Here is an 18254-nt window from a genome sequence, read left to right as displayed (position 1 = left end):
GGATTGACTGCATTTCAGAGAGTTTTGTGCATTTTTGTTTTGTTTATATATGTATCCCATACAGAACCTGTAAATCCATTTGTTTATAGAGATAATTAAAAAAAAAATTAGTAATTAGATACCATTTCCATTGCCCTGACAGAAAATGGAAAGCTTAAACCCGTTAGCCAACCCCAAAAAAATGTTGAAATTAGTGTGATCCCAAAGGGTTAGAGAGTTGATAGGTTCTGGCATTGAGCCCATGGCTTCAATGTCTCAATTGGCAACTCTGATTATGGATATTCTAGCTGGCAGTTGTAAGGCAGGAGATAACAAAAAAAAAGGAATTTTCTTCCGCAGGCATACTTTGACAGAAGATGACCTAGACAGACTCCGAAGAGCTTTGAAGATACTTTCTGAAACTGAGAAATAGTTGAGAACTTCAAATGACCTGACAATGTGGTTGACAACAGCTCTTTTGTAATTTGCTCCCTCTCGGTCTCCTCTATTTCTCAATTCTGTTGGTATTAGTGTAATTCAAAGCCGTTAACTCTAAGAAACAAGAATGAAAGATTTGAGATCCCAAATAGGCAAAAGTGAGAGAAGGCAGAGCACTTTGATGCTCAACTTGAGCAATTAGAGCACTGTGACGTGGACAGAAATCTGGTAGTCGTCGCTTAACCTCTCTCAGGACTCGATGGGCAGCACAATACACAGCAGGCATTCGAGTTGCTACATAGGCAAGTGTCTCATCATCCTTGTATCTAAGGCCTGCATCTTCATAAGAACTCTTTAATTTCCACCGCTTAAAACGTTCATTTGCATCAAATATATCTTGGAAATCTTCACATCTATCTGCAGATTTCAGTTGAGTACTAACATTCTTAAATTCATTCATGGCGTCAGACAATTTTGACACCACCTTTTTCATATCTTCCTTTTCCTGTTCATTAAGAAAATTCTCAATTGCTTTCTTAAGCCGACAAGGTATTGGAATCATGCGCTGAGATTGTTTGGCTGCCTCCTTGAGCCCTTCTGCCGTAAACAGCTTCTTAGCGGTTTCTGGTATCAGCGACCCCATCTTTCTTCTTTGATTGTACCTTTGCTACAACTCTGTTTGGACAAAACCACTCCTTCGACCACCCTCAACTGGTATCGCATATCAGTCTTTTGAAGGAGAAATTGTAGGGAAATGCGGCAGGCTTATGAGGATCTAAGGTTTCAGTATGTTACAAGTTTCGGTTTTTAAGGTTTAAAGGCCATGTGAGGCGACGCATGGAGGGCCAAGTGGAAAGGTCGTAGTCCTTCCACATTTCATTTCATAACATTCACACATCACTCGAATTGAGGGCACTTGTAAGAATTTCGCTGATAGGTGGCAGTGACCCACATAAGTTTAGCACGTTGATGACGCATATACATCTCGTTCAAACCATCAATTCAATCAAAATAAACAAATTATCTAAAATATTCATTTCATTTTTATTTTTCTAATATATAACTTATATCATTAATTATACTTTTAACTTATTTAATTAGTGTACTTATGTAAATTTAGCTGCGGATAAATGTCAATAGGCATGACATTAATTGAATAAACATATAATATGACACTCTTAAAGTATTTCCAATCGGTACATGAGCTGCCCAGCGCAAGTCTGGTGTTCGAATGGTATACCTTTATTAAAAGTTTCTCTGTAACTGCCCGAAACCTTGAAACTCTGCGTCCTCGAGGTATATGCCAAAAACCTTACGTACCCACTTTCATTCTTGTTGTTTTCTTATTAATCAGTTAATTTAAAGTCTGAACTAGTGACTTGCGTTCCTCTGTTTTACTCCAAAAATATCCAGGTTGGGTGATTCAATATGGGAAATCATTGAAGAAAGAAACCTAAACCTTGGTTCTGAAAATTAGTATAGCAGTAGAAGTTGCTATGCATCCCACCAAGCTCATGCTAATACTAAATTTAAAAGGAAAATTATCAAGCAGCTGGGTCAGTAATTCATGTGAGTTAATGACCATTCCATAATCTCCACAGATGATTTACGAAAATATTATAGTTGGCTTATAAAGCATGCCAATAAGTGTCTTGACTGGACATCTTCCTCATTAAATGAATTAACGGATATGTCCAGTTATCTAACTAATCATTAGAGGAGTGTTGCAAGGCCTCCCCTATGTTTCCTTCCCAAAGCACAGCCAATATATGCATTTTCTTTTTGCAGCCAACACTGAGTCATCGGTATTCTCATGATTGAGATTTTAAATCTAAAGGCTGCCCTTGGGCATTCAGTAATAGATCTTATCCACTTTTAGTAATTATTCATTAGAAAATTTGCAGATTTAGATGTTGCTGTAAAACTTCTTTGGCTCTTAATGGAATATCCTCCTGTAGTGATATGTTTGTCTATTGCAGAGGTTCTTCACCTTTACCTTCTGGAGATGCTTCATGTACATATGGATGCCTTAATTTCAGTTGATACTTGTAACTTGACCTTAGTTAAAGTGCTGATACTAATCCTCAATGTAGGTAATAAGACTCTTCCTATGTTCCTCCCTCACTTGAGTCTCAAAATCATCATTATCAGAAAAAGAACATTAGGAGCTATTGCACAGCTTCTCCAATCTCTACCTTTGCTAATACGTCTCAACCGAGCTGTCAATAAATCTGAACCACTTCATTTTTCAAATCCTGGTACATTTGCTAATTTCATACCCAAGTTAAGAAACGTTCCCAATCCAAATATATCGATAGTGCCATAATTGCCCCACTTGACTCCTTATGTGGTTGGAGGAGATGGATCAACAGTTTTATATAAAGGAGAGATCCGGGATATCCAGATAAGTCTTGCAAATGTTGTTCCTGTGGTGGAGGCAAATATTTCACTTTCGGGGAAGCAACAGAAAAACGCAATTTCTATTGGATAGGAAATATTACAGTCAGCTCTTCCTTTGCAACCTGATGCATCTGTGGTTATCCCTGTTAGGCTACAAACTGGCAAAAAAAAAAAAAATAATAAAAATTCAGTCCAAAATTAATGCAATTATTCCCCAGAGAAATTAGGAATCTCATCAAACTAAATCAGAGTTCTAACTAAACAATAATGAAAGTGAAAGAAGTTGAATACAATTGCACACAGTAATAAATATATCCTTCCTTTCCTGATTATTTGAGATGCTTTTCACCACATGCTGCATTGTTGGCAGCTAGTTAAAAGATGCCCAGATACAATTCTTCTATTGAATTTATGTAGCAAAAAGGGAAAGGAATTGTATGACATACGATGCAAATATGAGAAAGATCCTACAGATGCCCTCCTCATACGACTCATGTATAAGCAATGCAGTGAATAGTTTGTGTGAAGCTGTCCAAGAAATAAATTGTAACTCACAACAAATTAATCAATGGGTCCCTGCGGAAGTATTGGAGCTCGATGCAAATGATCCTAGTGATGTTACAAGCGTAGAAGATTACGACTCTCGGGATGGTCGAGAGGATGAGAGGTTTCTAAATGAATTTTGGTCTGCAGATTGGGGAATCGGTTATGATGATCAACAAGAAGAAAGTATTATGCTCCCTCCGGTAAATAATATGGATCAATATGAAGCATTTCTGCATGTACCAAGCTATGACGTCCCTCCTAACAAATGGAAAGGTTTCTTATTTATGTTTCAAGGTGATGCTAACCCCGCCAAAGAGGATGTTTCTATCATTGAGGAAGATTCCAATAGCCCTAGTGTGGAGAAGATTGAAAAGGATTCTTCTTCCAGCCATGTCATTGAAAAGGGGTTCATCTTCATATTTGAGTGGTATACCCCTCAGTGTGCCGCTAGAGTGATGGCCCCATAGTCCTGAAGCATGTTTCCAAAACCCGATCCAATTTGGCTAAAGCTCAATAGATATTGGTGCTCGAAGTACATATGGAGTACTGCCTCACTTGGTGGCAGACACACATTCAATGACCAATAACGAATGACCAAAACCCCTCACAGATTTCAATCTTGGCTTCCTGATTAATCCAATTATATATATATATATAGGGAGAGAGAGAGCATATTTAATCAATGTTATATTAAATTTAAAAGCTGTTTAAATTATTTTCAATCTTTACATTAAATTGATACCATGCGCTAATGTATTCGTAGTGCATAGAACCTGTAAATCATCCTTTAGAAAAAGGCCTTCAACAAGGTTTCTATCATTTAAACAAAGACTACCATTGTGATACCCCACACCGCATTGAATACAAGCTTGCATTTGTTTATCACTGCTTGAAAGAGTAGTTGATTGTAGTCTTCCAAGTGGTCCATTGACTTTATAAAAGGATTTGAAAATCCAAAACTCTTTACTGTTTGAGAGAGAGATGGAATGTTGCTTCCTGAGCTCCTTTTCTTGTAGAGCAAAATACAAGAGCTGCTTTTCCTCCAGAATATTGTATGAGCATATCATAGAGGAAATTTTGAAGACGCTAAGTAGATATAGAATCCTCATCAACCATACAAGACACTATAGAAAAAGAACAAAAGTATGAGAGCAAATTCAAAAGTTCAACCAGAATAGGATAAATTTAAAAAAATAATATACTATATGAAGTATCAGAATGTGTTGTGAACACAGTAAAAGGTAAGATGCAGAACACAGTCAATTGTAATATTCAATTGCTGGATTGTCAAATGAGAAATTTATTCATGTTGCTTACGTCCAATGTGCAACAAATTATATATGTTCAAGCTCAACAACAACAATGGATAGTAAATAATACCTTTTCAAAGAGAGTCATTTTTGGCTGAGGCATATCCTGTCTAGTGAATAATAGTTGTAAGAATCAACTTGATATGTTTTGATAAGAATTCATTTCAGAACATGAAAATGAAAGCATGTTTTAAGGTTGTTGGAGCTGACTGGTTGGATGAATATGATGCACGAAGTTTACAAGAGCTATCAATTTTCATTCTAAGTTATTGATTAAGCAGTCAACTATGTTAGGATTCAACAAACTTATCTGCTATAGATTTGAGCAAAATTGTTATATATAGGTTTTTTTTTTCAAATCTTTTAATGTATGAACAAAATAGTGGCAGATTTGAAATATCTGCTAAGGGAAATATTACTGCAAAATCTAGCAGTCTAGTGAAAAGTAAGGTCATTAAGTTTTTATGGATAGGTGACTTCTCGTGTAAACTAAGCTGATCACTCAATCTTTTCAGATTCGTTTATCAATGGATAAGTCTTATCAATACCTCCATCCTCTATTTCCATATTCATTTTGACTATCTGCATAATATGCCTACAAGTGTCAGTTGCACTTATCCACACATTCCATACTAATTCATTAAACTACTGTTGCCTCCTTGATGTCCTTTCCAAGGTTTTCAATGATGAAGTTTTCCTCCACATTGTGTACTCGGAGTCATTTCAATGATATTATTCGTTCACTACTTCAACATCATTGGACTTTCACAACTAACAGCTATACCTATGTTTAGTGTTAAAAATGTAGGAATGAAAGCCACAAGTTTCATACACAATCAATACACGAAAGAATGATTTCCAATTATTTTGCTTAAACATTTCTGGTACATGGATACCTATATAAATCATGACTTATGTTAGGGATGTGATATTTATAATTTTATTTTTATTTTTATTTTACATATCAATATGAATTATAGATGGAAATAAAATGATGAATATACTTGACTACTAGATGTGAAAATGAACTTACAAATATATTGGTTAGACATAGCCAAGTATGTTATATGAACTCAAAGATCAATATCATAGATGAGAGCAAATATATTGGTTAGACATAGCCAAGTATGTTATATGAACTCAAAGATCAATATCATAGATGAGAGTTTATTAAAATGCATAGAAAATTGTTATCTAAATACAATTGATTTTCAATATATCGATGCATATGTTATAATTTGTGGGCAAGTGTTTACATTGCAGATAGTATCTTTACCAAAGCGACCACGTGATGACAAAACTTCAAGAACAATTGAGGCTCAATGAGATTCCATAATAGGGTATTGACCCTAATTCTACTAGGAGGGGTGGAGGTGTTGCCCACCGTTTATCCTCCAAAACCTGGAGTCATGGGAGGACTGTGTGAGTCACGCTCCCCTAGACGTGTGATGATGATTGCCGGATGCCTACGAGGAAATCAGGTCAATTTAGTTGATGCTGCCATCCTTAGAATTATGAATGGTTAGGTTAGTATAACTGACACCATAGCATACTCCAGTAGAGGATGGATAGGATGGGAGCGGAAGAGATTAGGAAGGATAGGATGATTTTAGAATATCTTGGGAACCTAGTTGGGACAAGGTACGACTATTAAAGTTGTAAACCTATAAATGTTTTAAATATATATATATAATAAAAATTTCACGGGACATAATCCTTACACAAGTTATATTAATCGTTAAAATAAATACTAATATACTATATAAACTGAACTTCGGGATGAAATTTTCTTTGAAGAAGGGGTGTATGCAATGACCCAACTTGAGTCACTGATTATTAGCATGCTTACGAGACGTGTGTATGATAGCTACATACACATGCATCGCAGGCATTGCACTAGTATACATCCTAATTTAATCATATAAACGTCTATGTAAGAAAATGAATTAGTTTTTAAAAGTATTAATTACTACCTTATTTATTAAGTAGAACAATAAAATATATTTATTTATTTTATTAAATAAAATTTTATTTAAATAATAAATAATTATTATTACAATGGACAAGATTTACTTTACTTCATAAATCTTTGGACAATTCATGATAAGGTACTTAAAAGAAAATACTATTCTCGAAGTCGGTTGAGATGATAAGGTTAAAATCTCATTTAATGAATAATGACCAACTCAAGTGAAAATATCTTAATGGATAAGGTTAAATCTTAAGATTAATTGGAGGAAAGGGAGGTGGGGTTTCTTGGGAGGGGAGAAACCTTCCCTATATAAACATAATCGAAAGGAGAAGTAGGGGGGGAAGAAAATCAGTCTGTTTGAGGGATGAGCCGGGGGCTCGATTTTGGAACTGTAAATTGGGAAATTTTGAGTTGTTCTTGGAGTTTTGGGCACGGGGGCCAGTGGACTTCCATTTCGAAGTCCTCTGGATCTGGGAACCGTAGAGGTTGATCCCAGATAGGCAGGGAGGAATAAGTTGGTTTGGTAATGGACTCAGAAAACTTGGAGCAATGTGATCAACACCAGACGGGAGAACCAGGTACGCAGATGCATTTAATTTGATAGAATTCTCAGAAAGAAAATCTGTCAATTTGATTAAAATATAAAAATTAATATCAGTCTTTACAGTCTTTACATTTGATTGAAATGGTAAAACAAATGGAATATCAGTCTTTACAGTCTTTACATTTGATTGAAATGGAATATCAGTCTTTACATTTGATTGAAATGGTAAAACAAGCCTTACATGGCTCAAATGTTGACTGAAGGTAACGAAAAGACTCTTGGTTTGTTTTGTCTTAGCGATCTATCTTCGCCGGAGTTGCAAAGATTAGGAGAGCATGAGTGGTACAAGGACATAGTTTATTACTTGATGAATCTTGCATGTCCTAACCATTTAGCTGCTCATAAGAGAAGGGCTCTTAGACTAAAAGCCACTAAGTATTGCCTTATGAAGGATGGCCTTGGATGGAGAAATCCTGAGGGCATAGTGCTTAGGTGTGTTGATGACATTGAGTCCAAGAAATTAATCTCTGAGTTTCATTCAGGATTTTGTGGTGGTCATTATGCTGCTAGAACTACCGCCCACAAAATCCTGAGAGCTGGTTATTATTGGCCTTCAATTTTTTCTGATGTGCATAAGTTTGTTAGAACTTGTCAAGCCTGTCAACTATTCACTGGGAAACAGAAGCTTGCTGCCCTGCCCCTACAACCTGTCATTGTAGAGGCACCTTTTAAGCGTTGGGGTTTGGACTTCATAGGGAAGTTCCATGAAAATTCTAGCAATGGCTATTCATGGATTTTGACTGCTACGGATTATTTCACTAAATGGGTTGAAGCCATTCTTGCTAAGAATGCCGCTGAAAAGGTTATTATCGATTTCATTGAAAATAACATCATTACTAGATTTGGTGTCCCTGCTAAGATCACTACTGACAATGCCAAAGCTTTTAGTTCCTCAGAGTTTTCATCTTTTTGTTTCAAGTATGGAATTGTCTTATCTCATTCATCAAATTACTATCCTCATGGTAATGGTCTGGCTGAATCAAGCAACAAGAATCTCATAACCATTATCAAGAAGATAGTAGGAGATAATAAGAGATCATGGGATAGCAAAATCAAGTATGCTTTATGGGCAGATAGAATCACTAAGAAGAAAGCTACTGGTAAATCTCCCTTTGAATTAGTTTATGGCTTGGATGTAACCTTACCTGTGCACCTGAAATTGCTAGCTTATCAGCTCCTTCAGAATTTTTCTACTAATAAAGATGTTGTTCAGAATAGAATAGATCAGATTGTGGAGTTAGATGAAGCTCATAGGACAGCTTTTGTTGCTATATGTAAAAATCAATCTAACATTAAGAAAAGCTTTGATAAATTCTCTCGATCTAGATCTTTGCAGGTGGGAGATATGGTACTTCTTTGGGATCGCAAGAATGAGAAACTAGGAAAACATAAGAAGTTCGACAGTTTGTGGCTGGGACCGTACATCATTCGAGATATAGCTGGACCAAACTCATTCCACTTGAGCAGATTAGATGGCGAACCACTTGATCTACCAGTGAATGGCCAAATGCTCAAGTTGTTCTTCAAAGATGATATTTGATGCCATGGGGCATCCTTTGTATTGTATTTCTAACCCTACTCCTTGTTATTTTAGCATTTTATTTCTGTTTACGATTAGATTTACTTTCCTTGTTAATAAATGAAGAGCTTATATCTTTGATGTGCTTAAATGTTATATGATGATTTTTTGGACGGATGCTACTTATATTTTGTTGTGTGTTGCGTGGATGCAGATTCTGGATTCTCACATTCCTGCAGTGTAGCAACGTGTCCCCAAGTAGAGCCAAATGTTGACCACTGCATGTCAACTTCCCATAGCAGTACACCCCCTTTTCTTCGCAAAAGGGATAGTGCTTGATTGACATGTCCGTGCCATTTGACAGTCATCGTCGACTTGATCATATTATGTTGTAAACCTAGTCTGCATGTGTAAAGTGTAAATAATCTTAGCAGATCTGAGTCATGTATGTAAATTGCCTAGGTGGACCTAATTTTCTAGTGATAATCTACATTTCGGAAGGTTTTTTGTCTCACCGATCTATGATCGGCAGAGTTTTCCTTCAGCCTAACCCCAAAGCCGGAATGAATTTTGTCATTAGAATCTTAGAGGAATCCTAGTGTGTTAATCTGCTAGATTATAGTTGTGTCGCAGAACTGGGTGGTCTATGAGGGTCTATGTCAAATGGGTTTTCCCCCTTGAGATGTAAAATTGTAAAAGTCATGACGTAAAGTGTCTTGAGGGTTAGAAAATGTTTTAATCCCCTTATAAGTCCTAAGTCCTAGGTCCTAGGTGATTTTTCCAAAGGCTAAGTTCGAGGATCCATTTAAAAAAAAAATTTGAAAAATTAAAAAAAAATAAAATAAAATTAATAAAATAAAAAAAAATAATAATATAATAATAAAATAATAATAAATCAAAGTTTTGAGTAAATAAATGCAGAATTTCAATTTTTTAATATATTAAAATTCGATGGATGAGATTAAAAGATATCTTGATCCTCATCGACGGTCGAGATCATTTTGACATGGATCACTCGAACTAGCCATTGGGAATTTTTCCTTTAAATAGGGTGCTAGGGGTCATTTGAGATCATTCGATCTGTGAGTCTTGTGCTGAAGAAAGCTCTCCTGTAAACTTTTTCTGGTGCTAATAAAGAAAGACTTTGGGGTTGAAATCTTGCTGGTGTTACTCTCCTGAAGTGCTGTGAGCTGTTTTATTTTCTGCATATTTTTCTTTTTCAGCCATTAGTAATAGCTTGATGTAGAGTATTGTTGAACACAGGTATCTTGTTCACTTACTAGGGTTTGAATGGTAATAAGATTTCTGAAATAATGGCAGGTATCTCCATTGTATCTGGAATCTAGTATTGTTTTTTCCCTCTTTATTGATGGTTGAAGTGAGCTGTGCAGGAAACCCTTATTGAAGAAATCGGTGGGTGTTCGGGGAAGTTCTCGGCTAAACCAACCAACTCCCACAAAGCATTTTCTTGCAGAGCCTAGCCAGTTTCGATCCTGGTTTTATCATTTAAGTTTATTTTATGAATGCATGAGAGTTTTTCTAAAGTATCTCATAGTAAATCTGAAATTTTGAAAATATTACTGTTGATTATTGATAAATCTGGTTGTTTAAGAGTCGAAAAGTTGTAAATGTTGTAATTGTTTAGCTGATCTAGGGTTTTAGTTTTGTTTTCTGCACATATTATTTTTGGGTGTTTTTCCATTACAGGTTGCAGGGTTTCTGAAGATTTCTGAGTTTTATCTAAGTTGTTTTTGTTGTCCAAGGGTTTGATCAGCCCCTTGCTATTGCATCAGAGCAATCTCTTGCAGGGGCATTATTTCTGCAATCCAGGGTTTTCAAATTTTATCTGAAGAAGAATCTGCAAGGATTTCATTGAATAATCTGAGCCAGAAGTATAGCCTCCTAAAAAGGAATTTCTGGGAAATCTTTAAAGTTTTTTTGGGGCTTCCGTTCAATTTTCTGTTTACTGCCAGGATCTCAAATTATTCTGCTCTCCACCCTCAAATCTTTGCATCCATTTGCTGCCAGTGCATCTGCACACTTCACGCAGTTGCCTCAACGCTGCAATCACATCCCTTCACCTTTCTGCCACGCTATCCTCATCTCTGCGTTTTTTTTTTCTCCATTCCATCAAGTGATCCCTACACACCATCGAAACTATCCGCTGGCCATCTACCCGCTGCAAACTTGCTTCTTAAACCTGCTATCAATTCTCAGCTCCTTGCACAGCTCTCACGCAGTCATAAAACGCGTCCACCTGCGTCTCCCCACGCGCCTAACCTGCTGCCATAACCACGTTCTCACTCCTGCAATATCATTCGCTCTCAAACCTGCATCAAAAACCCGCGTTTCCTCCCCTCGGCCTTCGCTTCAGCTTTCCTTCCTTGCCGTCGACTGCACCTGCATTGCATACATACAAAACAGTGAAAACATTTCAATACACGGGCCAGGTATCTACGTTTTGGTGTTATTACATGCGTGGACAGGTTAAATTTTAATATGCGTAAGCCTTTTCTCCATATGCATAGGGAGAAATCGTTTTTTTGTTTTTTTAGGTTCAACGTAAATACAATTTCAGTTTTTTTTTTTTTTGCTTTAGATATTGGTTTCATATGATAAGGAAGTAAAAGGCAATTTCTTTTTGTCACATTTAGATCATAATTCAGTTTTAGGTTTAGATAATTTTTAATCTTAGCTTTGTCATGTATAAATTTTAGAATTTAGGATTCTGATTTTAGATATTTAGATTCTAAAATTTTTGTTTTAGTTTTAGATTTATTATTGTTTTAAAAAAATAAAACTATATATATATATATAAAATTTAAAAAATAATAATAATAATTTTGGAAATATTTTGCCAGATTCAGTCTTGGTTCAGGGATTTGTCATGTTTCTCTGCTGAGGCTAAAATGTTGATGTGGGATTAATGTTTATCATTTTCATGTGGTTAAACATGCTTAAATGATCATTTAGAGATTAACTATATGAATGTGATCTCTGTTTAGCATTTAAAATTACACGGTTATTTACAGCTTTTAATCTTTCAAATTTTATTTGTTGGAATATTGTTAAGCCATCGAGCATTTATCGATTATCTCGCATTTGGTAAAGGTCAATCTTTGTTTGAGTTGTTTGATGGTAAACGCTTGTTAATGAGTTCATATTTCTGCAGTATTTGACAAATAATCGTTTCATCATAAGGCACTGGTCTATTAACTAAATAAAATCAGTTAAGTGCTTGTTTCCCCTCGTGTCTCCCAACCCAACTAATCTACAGTTGGTCATCCATTGTCCCATAGGGTCTACCCCCCCTTAGCCGCGGGAGACAGGCTTAAACGGAGAGATCGGGGATCAGGGTGACAGACCCCGGTCTGAGCGTTGCCGTGAAAATCTGTGCGACAACACCACTCATGCACTCCTAATCTTTGCAACTCAGGCAAAGATAGATCGTTAAGAAAAATTAAACCAAGAGCTTTTTCATTGCCCTCGGTCATCATTTGAGCCAAGCCTTGGCCTTTGACTAACTTGGTGGGTCTAATCTCTAAATCATACTCTTGTATTTTAGTAACCCACCTAGTACGAGTCCCTAAGCAATCAGTTTGAGTTAATATATCTTTAACCGCAGAATGTGGGACAAAAGCAATGATTTTGGAATAACCCACATAAGTCTTGAAGTGCTTAAAAGATTTGACTAAGGCATAGGCTTGCTTTTCCATGGTAATGTATTTTAATTCAGAATTTTGAAGCGCTCTACTCATAAAAGCAATAGGCTGCTCGTGATCATCTTTATATTTCTGCAATAAGACACTAGCAATGGTATCTTCATAAGCGAAAGAGAAAATCATGAAATCCTTAGAGTAATCAGGACTAATTAAAACAGGGGCTTTTGCAATAGCGCTTTTGATTTCCTGAAAAGCCCTCTTGCCGTCTTCTTGCCAAACAAATCTTATATCTTTCTTCAGAAGACTCTGAATAGGCATAGCTACTTCTGCGTAATTTGGAATAAACCTTCTAAGAAAATTTGTTTTTCCAAGGAAAGACTGAAGGGATTTAAGATTATGGGGAAGAGGAATCTTTTGGATAGCCTCAATTCTTTCAAGATCAATCTTAATTCCATCTTTAGAAATGATATGATCAAGTACTTTCCCTTCGATTACTCCAAAAACAGACTTAGCTAGGTTCAAAGAAATCCCGTACTCTCTACATCTATCAAAAACTTGCCTAAGATGATTTATATGATTGATACCATCCTTAGAAAAAACAGTAAGATCATCCTGGTAAATTTCAATAAATTTCCCAATTAACCCCTTGAAGGCATAATCCATAGCCCTTTGAAATGTAGCCCTGGCGTTGGTTAATCCAAACGACACTCTAATGTATTCGAAAGTACCCCATGGTGTGGTGAACGTAGTTTTGTGACAATCCTCTTTTTTAACCCATAGCTGATTATACCCGGAAAAACCATCTAGCAATGACATCATTCCAGAACTGGTCACTCTTTGCAACAGAGTCTCTGTGTTTGGCAAAGGGTAATTATCTTTCTTACATGCTAGATTAAGATTTCGAAAATTGACACAAAGCCTTATCGTACCATTCTTTTTCCTAACGATCACCAAGTTAGAACACCATGTTGAATGCCTCGTTTGAGCAATAATTCCTGCTACAAGCATCTTCGAAAGCTCCTTTTGAACCAAAGGGGCTAACTTAGGATTAATCTGCCTAAGCTTCTGACGAAAGGGTTTAGCATTTTCATCTTTCAGAGGGATAGTGTGTTCCATGACATCCTCCCTATAACCTTTTAATTCATCATAAGAAAACGCTAAAACATCCCGATATTTGTGAAGTAAATTGGTTAACTTTTTTCTTTCCTCAACACTAGTACCCTTACCAATTTTAACAATCTTTGGGTTAGTAGGAGTGCCAATGTTTACCTCGAGGTATTCGCCCGAATCCATTTTATTCTCCTCTTTCAACTTTGTGGCATCGTGCCGATCAAAACACTGTTCTAAAGAAACCACATTCCTAGGAGTAGGATTTATGATATGCTCATGATTACCAGATCCATCCTCCTCAGAATCTATCCAAAAATTTTCAAACTCATCCAGACTATCAAGAAAACGAATCACTTGCTTTTCATCATTAAATACTTGCCAATGCTTTGAGTTATCTGGAATAGACGGCCTAAATATAACTTCCAATTTAATCTTATCCTTAATTAGCTCATCAGATAACTGTAAGGTAGTAGTGGCTACGGCAAGTTCATCAGCCAAACTATTCAGTTCTCTTGGGATAGCTTCAAGGTCAAGAGCATCAAAGTGTTCCATAGTATCCTATACAGCATTTCGATAGTTCTTTAATCTTTGATTTTTGCATGTAAATTTACTTTTACGCTGCATGATAATTAAGTCAGAATCCCCCTTAATGCTAAGCAACTTAATCCTTAAAGACTTTGCCAACTCAAGACCCAACAATAAAGCTTCATATTCAGCAACGTTGTTGGTTGCTTCAAATTCCAATCGATAGGCAAACTTGAATATATGACCAAGGGGTGATTTTAACACTATTCCTACACCTTTACCATGCCTAGACGATGCACCATCAAAATACACGTACCAAACTTTATCATTGAGATCCCTAATATTTTTATCAACCTTATCATCAGGAGGAACTATGAAAGTAGACATGATAGCATAATTCCCAATGTCGGATTGCTCTTTAATTATCTCGTTATGAGATCTTTTAGGATCTTCAACATGGAATTTTCTCTCGGGCTCTCTATTAAGTCTCACAAAACCATCACCTCTAGGAGAAGGAATCATAGCATATGACCAATTCATTTAAATACTTCCACCTAGGTTAGATGCCCATTTTCTAGATAGAAGCATACCCCAAGCATCAGGCACATCAACAACAACAATGTCCACAACAATCATAATGTCCGAGTAAACTGATAAATGAACTTGTAAATCTTTGATCAAACCATGAACTTCAATCTTCTTAGAATCCATGGTACATATATTGTAGTAGGGTCTAGAAACTCTTAAATTAAGTTGTTCCATGACCCTCTTAGTCATGACACAAGCTGATGCACCAGAATCCAGCATGCAATTATTCAATTTATATCCATTAACCATCAAGGTGATAAAGAAAGGCTGATGATCTTTGTTATCCGAATCTAAACTTTGCAAATATATGGGAGCATCGTGATAATCAACTTCCGAGGTTTTCTGTTGAGAAATATTTGCTTGAGGACCTTGAATAGCTTTTAGTAACTTATCTCTCTGGGAAGGGATTTTCACAATCTCAGAGACAGGAACCCAAATTTTTGCATTATTAAACCAACTTCCCAAATCGACATCTAATCCAGAGTTTAAACCAGGGTTAAAAGTTCAAGGGGGAAATTTGATTCCCGCTCTGATCTTTATCCCTTCTCTGATAAGTTAAACCTTTATCCCTAGCAATTTCCATGATTTGCTCTGGAGAGGGTTTTTCGCCATATAACTTAGCCAAAATGTCATCTTCATTTTCAAGGTTATTTATACTAAAAGCTAACGAGGGAACATCTCGACTATTTTCCTTAATTTCCATCCAATCATTCATAGACAAAGGAAACTCTTTACCCACTACATTTATTTGATCGCTCGCCCCAAACATTCCATTATCCAAAATTATTCTAACGATGGGATAAGTAGCCTCTTCATGAAGAGCATCACAAACCCGACAGTAAGGCAGAGCATCATCAACCAAATTAGTAAGCGGATTAGGAGGTCTTTGCTCACTAGATTGACCCCTCTTTTGCCAATTATTATTTCTATTATTATTATTGTTTATGGGCTGGAAATTTTGCGTTTGCGCTCTTTCCATTTAGACCAACCTATTCTGCAAAGTAGCTATCTCCTTAGCATGGTTAGATGTTAACTTCGCTTGATTAATTTCCATGATTTCAATCATTTGGAGCAATTTCTGAACAAGCTCGCTATTAGGTTCTTGAACCGCTTTTCCTTTAGGTTCTTTTAGTTTCGTAGCAGCCCTATCGAAACCTGGGATCTTAGACTTCCCAGATGTTGCCTTGTCCTTTTCAAGTTCTACTGCTAAGGCTTGGCAATCCCTATAATCAGGAAGTTTAGCACGTCTCAACTCATAGGATGGCTCAGGGCTAAAGGCGTCAATATAAAAATATCGAAGAGATTTGTCGGTAGGTTTATAATCTTGAGGTAATTCTTTAATAATATCATTAAACCTTTTGTTAAATTCTTCAACAGTTTCTTTCACTCTCTTTTTGATTATGCTAATAGCTTTCATGAGGTGTCTTCCTCCTCTCTTATCTCCATATTTTTCCTTAAAGGCATTAACGATTGATTGCAAGGAATCAAATGAATCCCAAGGCTTTTCTGTAAACCATTCTAAAGCATCACCCTCCAAGGTTAGAACAAAAAGGGTCATTCTAACATCTTCATGATTAAAATCAGTAGCCCTTACATACTTACCCATCCACAAACTAAAAGCTTTCAGATGTGAATTAGCACTAATTGCGTTATCTCCCTGAAAGATAGGCAATTTATATCTTCCATGCTTGGAATACCATTGGGATAACCCTGAATGTTAGAAAAATCGCAAGGGGCAAATATATCCATGATGTCGTGCTTGATCGGGCTAGTAAAAAGGAAATGGATATCAGATAGGGCTTCTTGTCTGAGATTAACAAGAAGTGTATGAGAAGAGAGTTTGTGTAATCGCACTCTGAGAGCCCTTTCAGGATCAAGAGCAGGATTAAACAAACTACTTGGATGTCTTCTAGTATACACTCTTGCAGAAGATAGATGAAGTGGAGTCGCCACCCGAACAAAAAGTATGATATGGAAAAACTCAAAAGGAAAGAGTTAAGGACGAGAGGAAAGAAACGAGACAAATGTTGGGATGACCAAGGACAGAAAAAACTCTATCCCCGGCAATGGCGCCAAAAAATGTTGTCGCATAAAGTGTCTAAGCACCGCGACAACGCTCAGACTGCGGGCTGTCACCCTGATCCCCGATCTCTCCGTTTAAGCCGTCTCCCTAGGCTAAGGGGGGTAGACCCTATGGGATAAAGGAAAACCAACTGGGAAGCAGCTGGCTTGGGAGACACAGCAAGGCAGTTAAGCGCTTGATTGAAGCTTAGCGACACTTAAAAATTAATTGGCTTTTGAATGCCTAAGATCAGTGCTTTATGGAGTTAATGATTAAATAATTGTTTATCAACTGCTGCAGAAATATGAAATTTGTAATTCCACGACTAACAATCATTTATCATCAAATAATCCAAGCAATGATTAATTTCACCAGATGCAAGATATTCAATAAATGCACAATGCTTTAACAATGTTCCAGCAATTAAATTTCTAAAGTTTAAATGCTTGAAACAATTACGAAATTTAAAAGCTAAGAATCCACAAAAAATGATTATGCTTGAAATTCCAGACTTAGAAAAATTTATCGTTTTTCAAGCACTCTTATAAAAATCTTTTCTTTCAAAGCTTAGCCTTAGCACAAAATATACCAAAATTATAAATGTGACAATTCTTAGGAAGATATGCTAAGACTAAGATCGGAATAATTTTTTTTTATTTTTTATGATTTTTTAATTTTTTTATATTTTTATGATTTATTAATTTTGATAATTTTAAAATTTTAAAATAAAATGAAAATCATAGAAAAATGAACATTGACAAAACCAAACAATAAAAATGAAACCATACGACTATAATAAAATAAAAACATAAGAAACCTAATCTAAAATAACTATCCTACAGCCAAGCCATAATATAGAAAATGTTAACGCATATGAAAAAGGGTTTTTGGCTTTTGGGTATTGTTTGCAGGTTTTGATGGAGAAGGGAAGAGCAGGACGGCGGCTTGATGGCGAAAGGAGCAGCTGAAGACTTCAACAGCTGAGAGGAGTTCTGGCAGGGATGATATACGCGGGCAGAGGGAGCGAACGGCTATGGAGGAATGGCAGGATCGAGCTGCGTAGGGACAGGATGATAGTCACAGAGGTGTCGTAAAGAGTAGTGGATGAGGGGACGCAAGACAGAAGATGAGCTTGAGCAAGAGGCAGGAGCAGGACGGCGGGTTAGATGCAGGTTTAGGAGCTGCATGGATGGAGAACGAATTTGCTGCGTGAGGGGTCGATGGAGCTCGGACCAGGTAGCACGCAGGTGAGGAAGGCTGCAGCGTAGGAAAGGTAACGCGTGGGTGTAGCTACGAGGAAGGGAAGGGAAGACACGTAGGGAGAAGCGTGAGAGGAAACGCTGAGGGGAGCTGTAGTAATGGACAACAAAAAGCAGGTGCAGACAGCAGATAGCAAGAAGATTCGTTGCAGGTTTGGAGGGACAGCGTGCAGAGGAATGGAAAGGCAGTCGACAAGAAAGGGATGCGATGGCACTGAACAACAACGAGGAAGAGCGTTTGCTAGATCAAAAACTTGGATGCGGGCAGGGAAAAGATGGC

The 18254-nt window shown here is 36.7% G+C and overlaps 1 protein-coding gene across 1 annotated transcript in view; it reads right to left on the bottom strand.

Moving 5' to 3' along the window:
* Window positions 1-4071: 4071 nt before the first annotated feature.
* Window positions 4072-18254, bottom strand: part of LOC149244920 (sugar transporter ERD6-like 6) — a 105154-nt gene continuing 90971 nt past the window's right edge. Inside the window, exon 12 of the mRNA XM_089455530.1 lies at window positions 4072-4487. Coding sequence (XP_089311656.1) covers window positions 4089-4487 — 399 coding nt within the window. The 3' untranslated portion in view covers window positions 4072-4088. The remainder of the gene's footprint in view (window positions 4488-18254) is intronic.

Source organism: Pinus tabuliformis, chromosome 7 (genome assembly GCF_031772625.1).
Source record: "Pinus tabuliformis cultivar Carrire ecotype Pingquan chromosome 7, CPIR1, whole genome shotgun sequence".
NCBI classification, from domain to species: domain Eukaryota; kingdom Viridiplantae; phylum Streptophyta; class Pinopsida; order Pinales; family Pinaceae; genus Pinus; species Pinus tabuliformis.
This window is presented reverse-complemented; position numbering and strand designations above follow the sequence as displayed.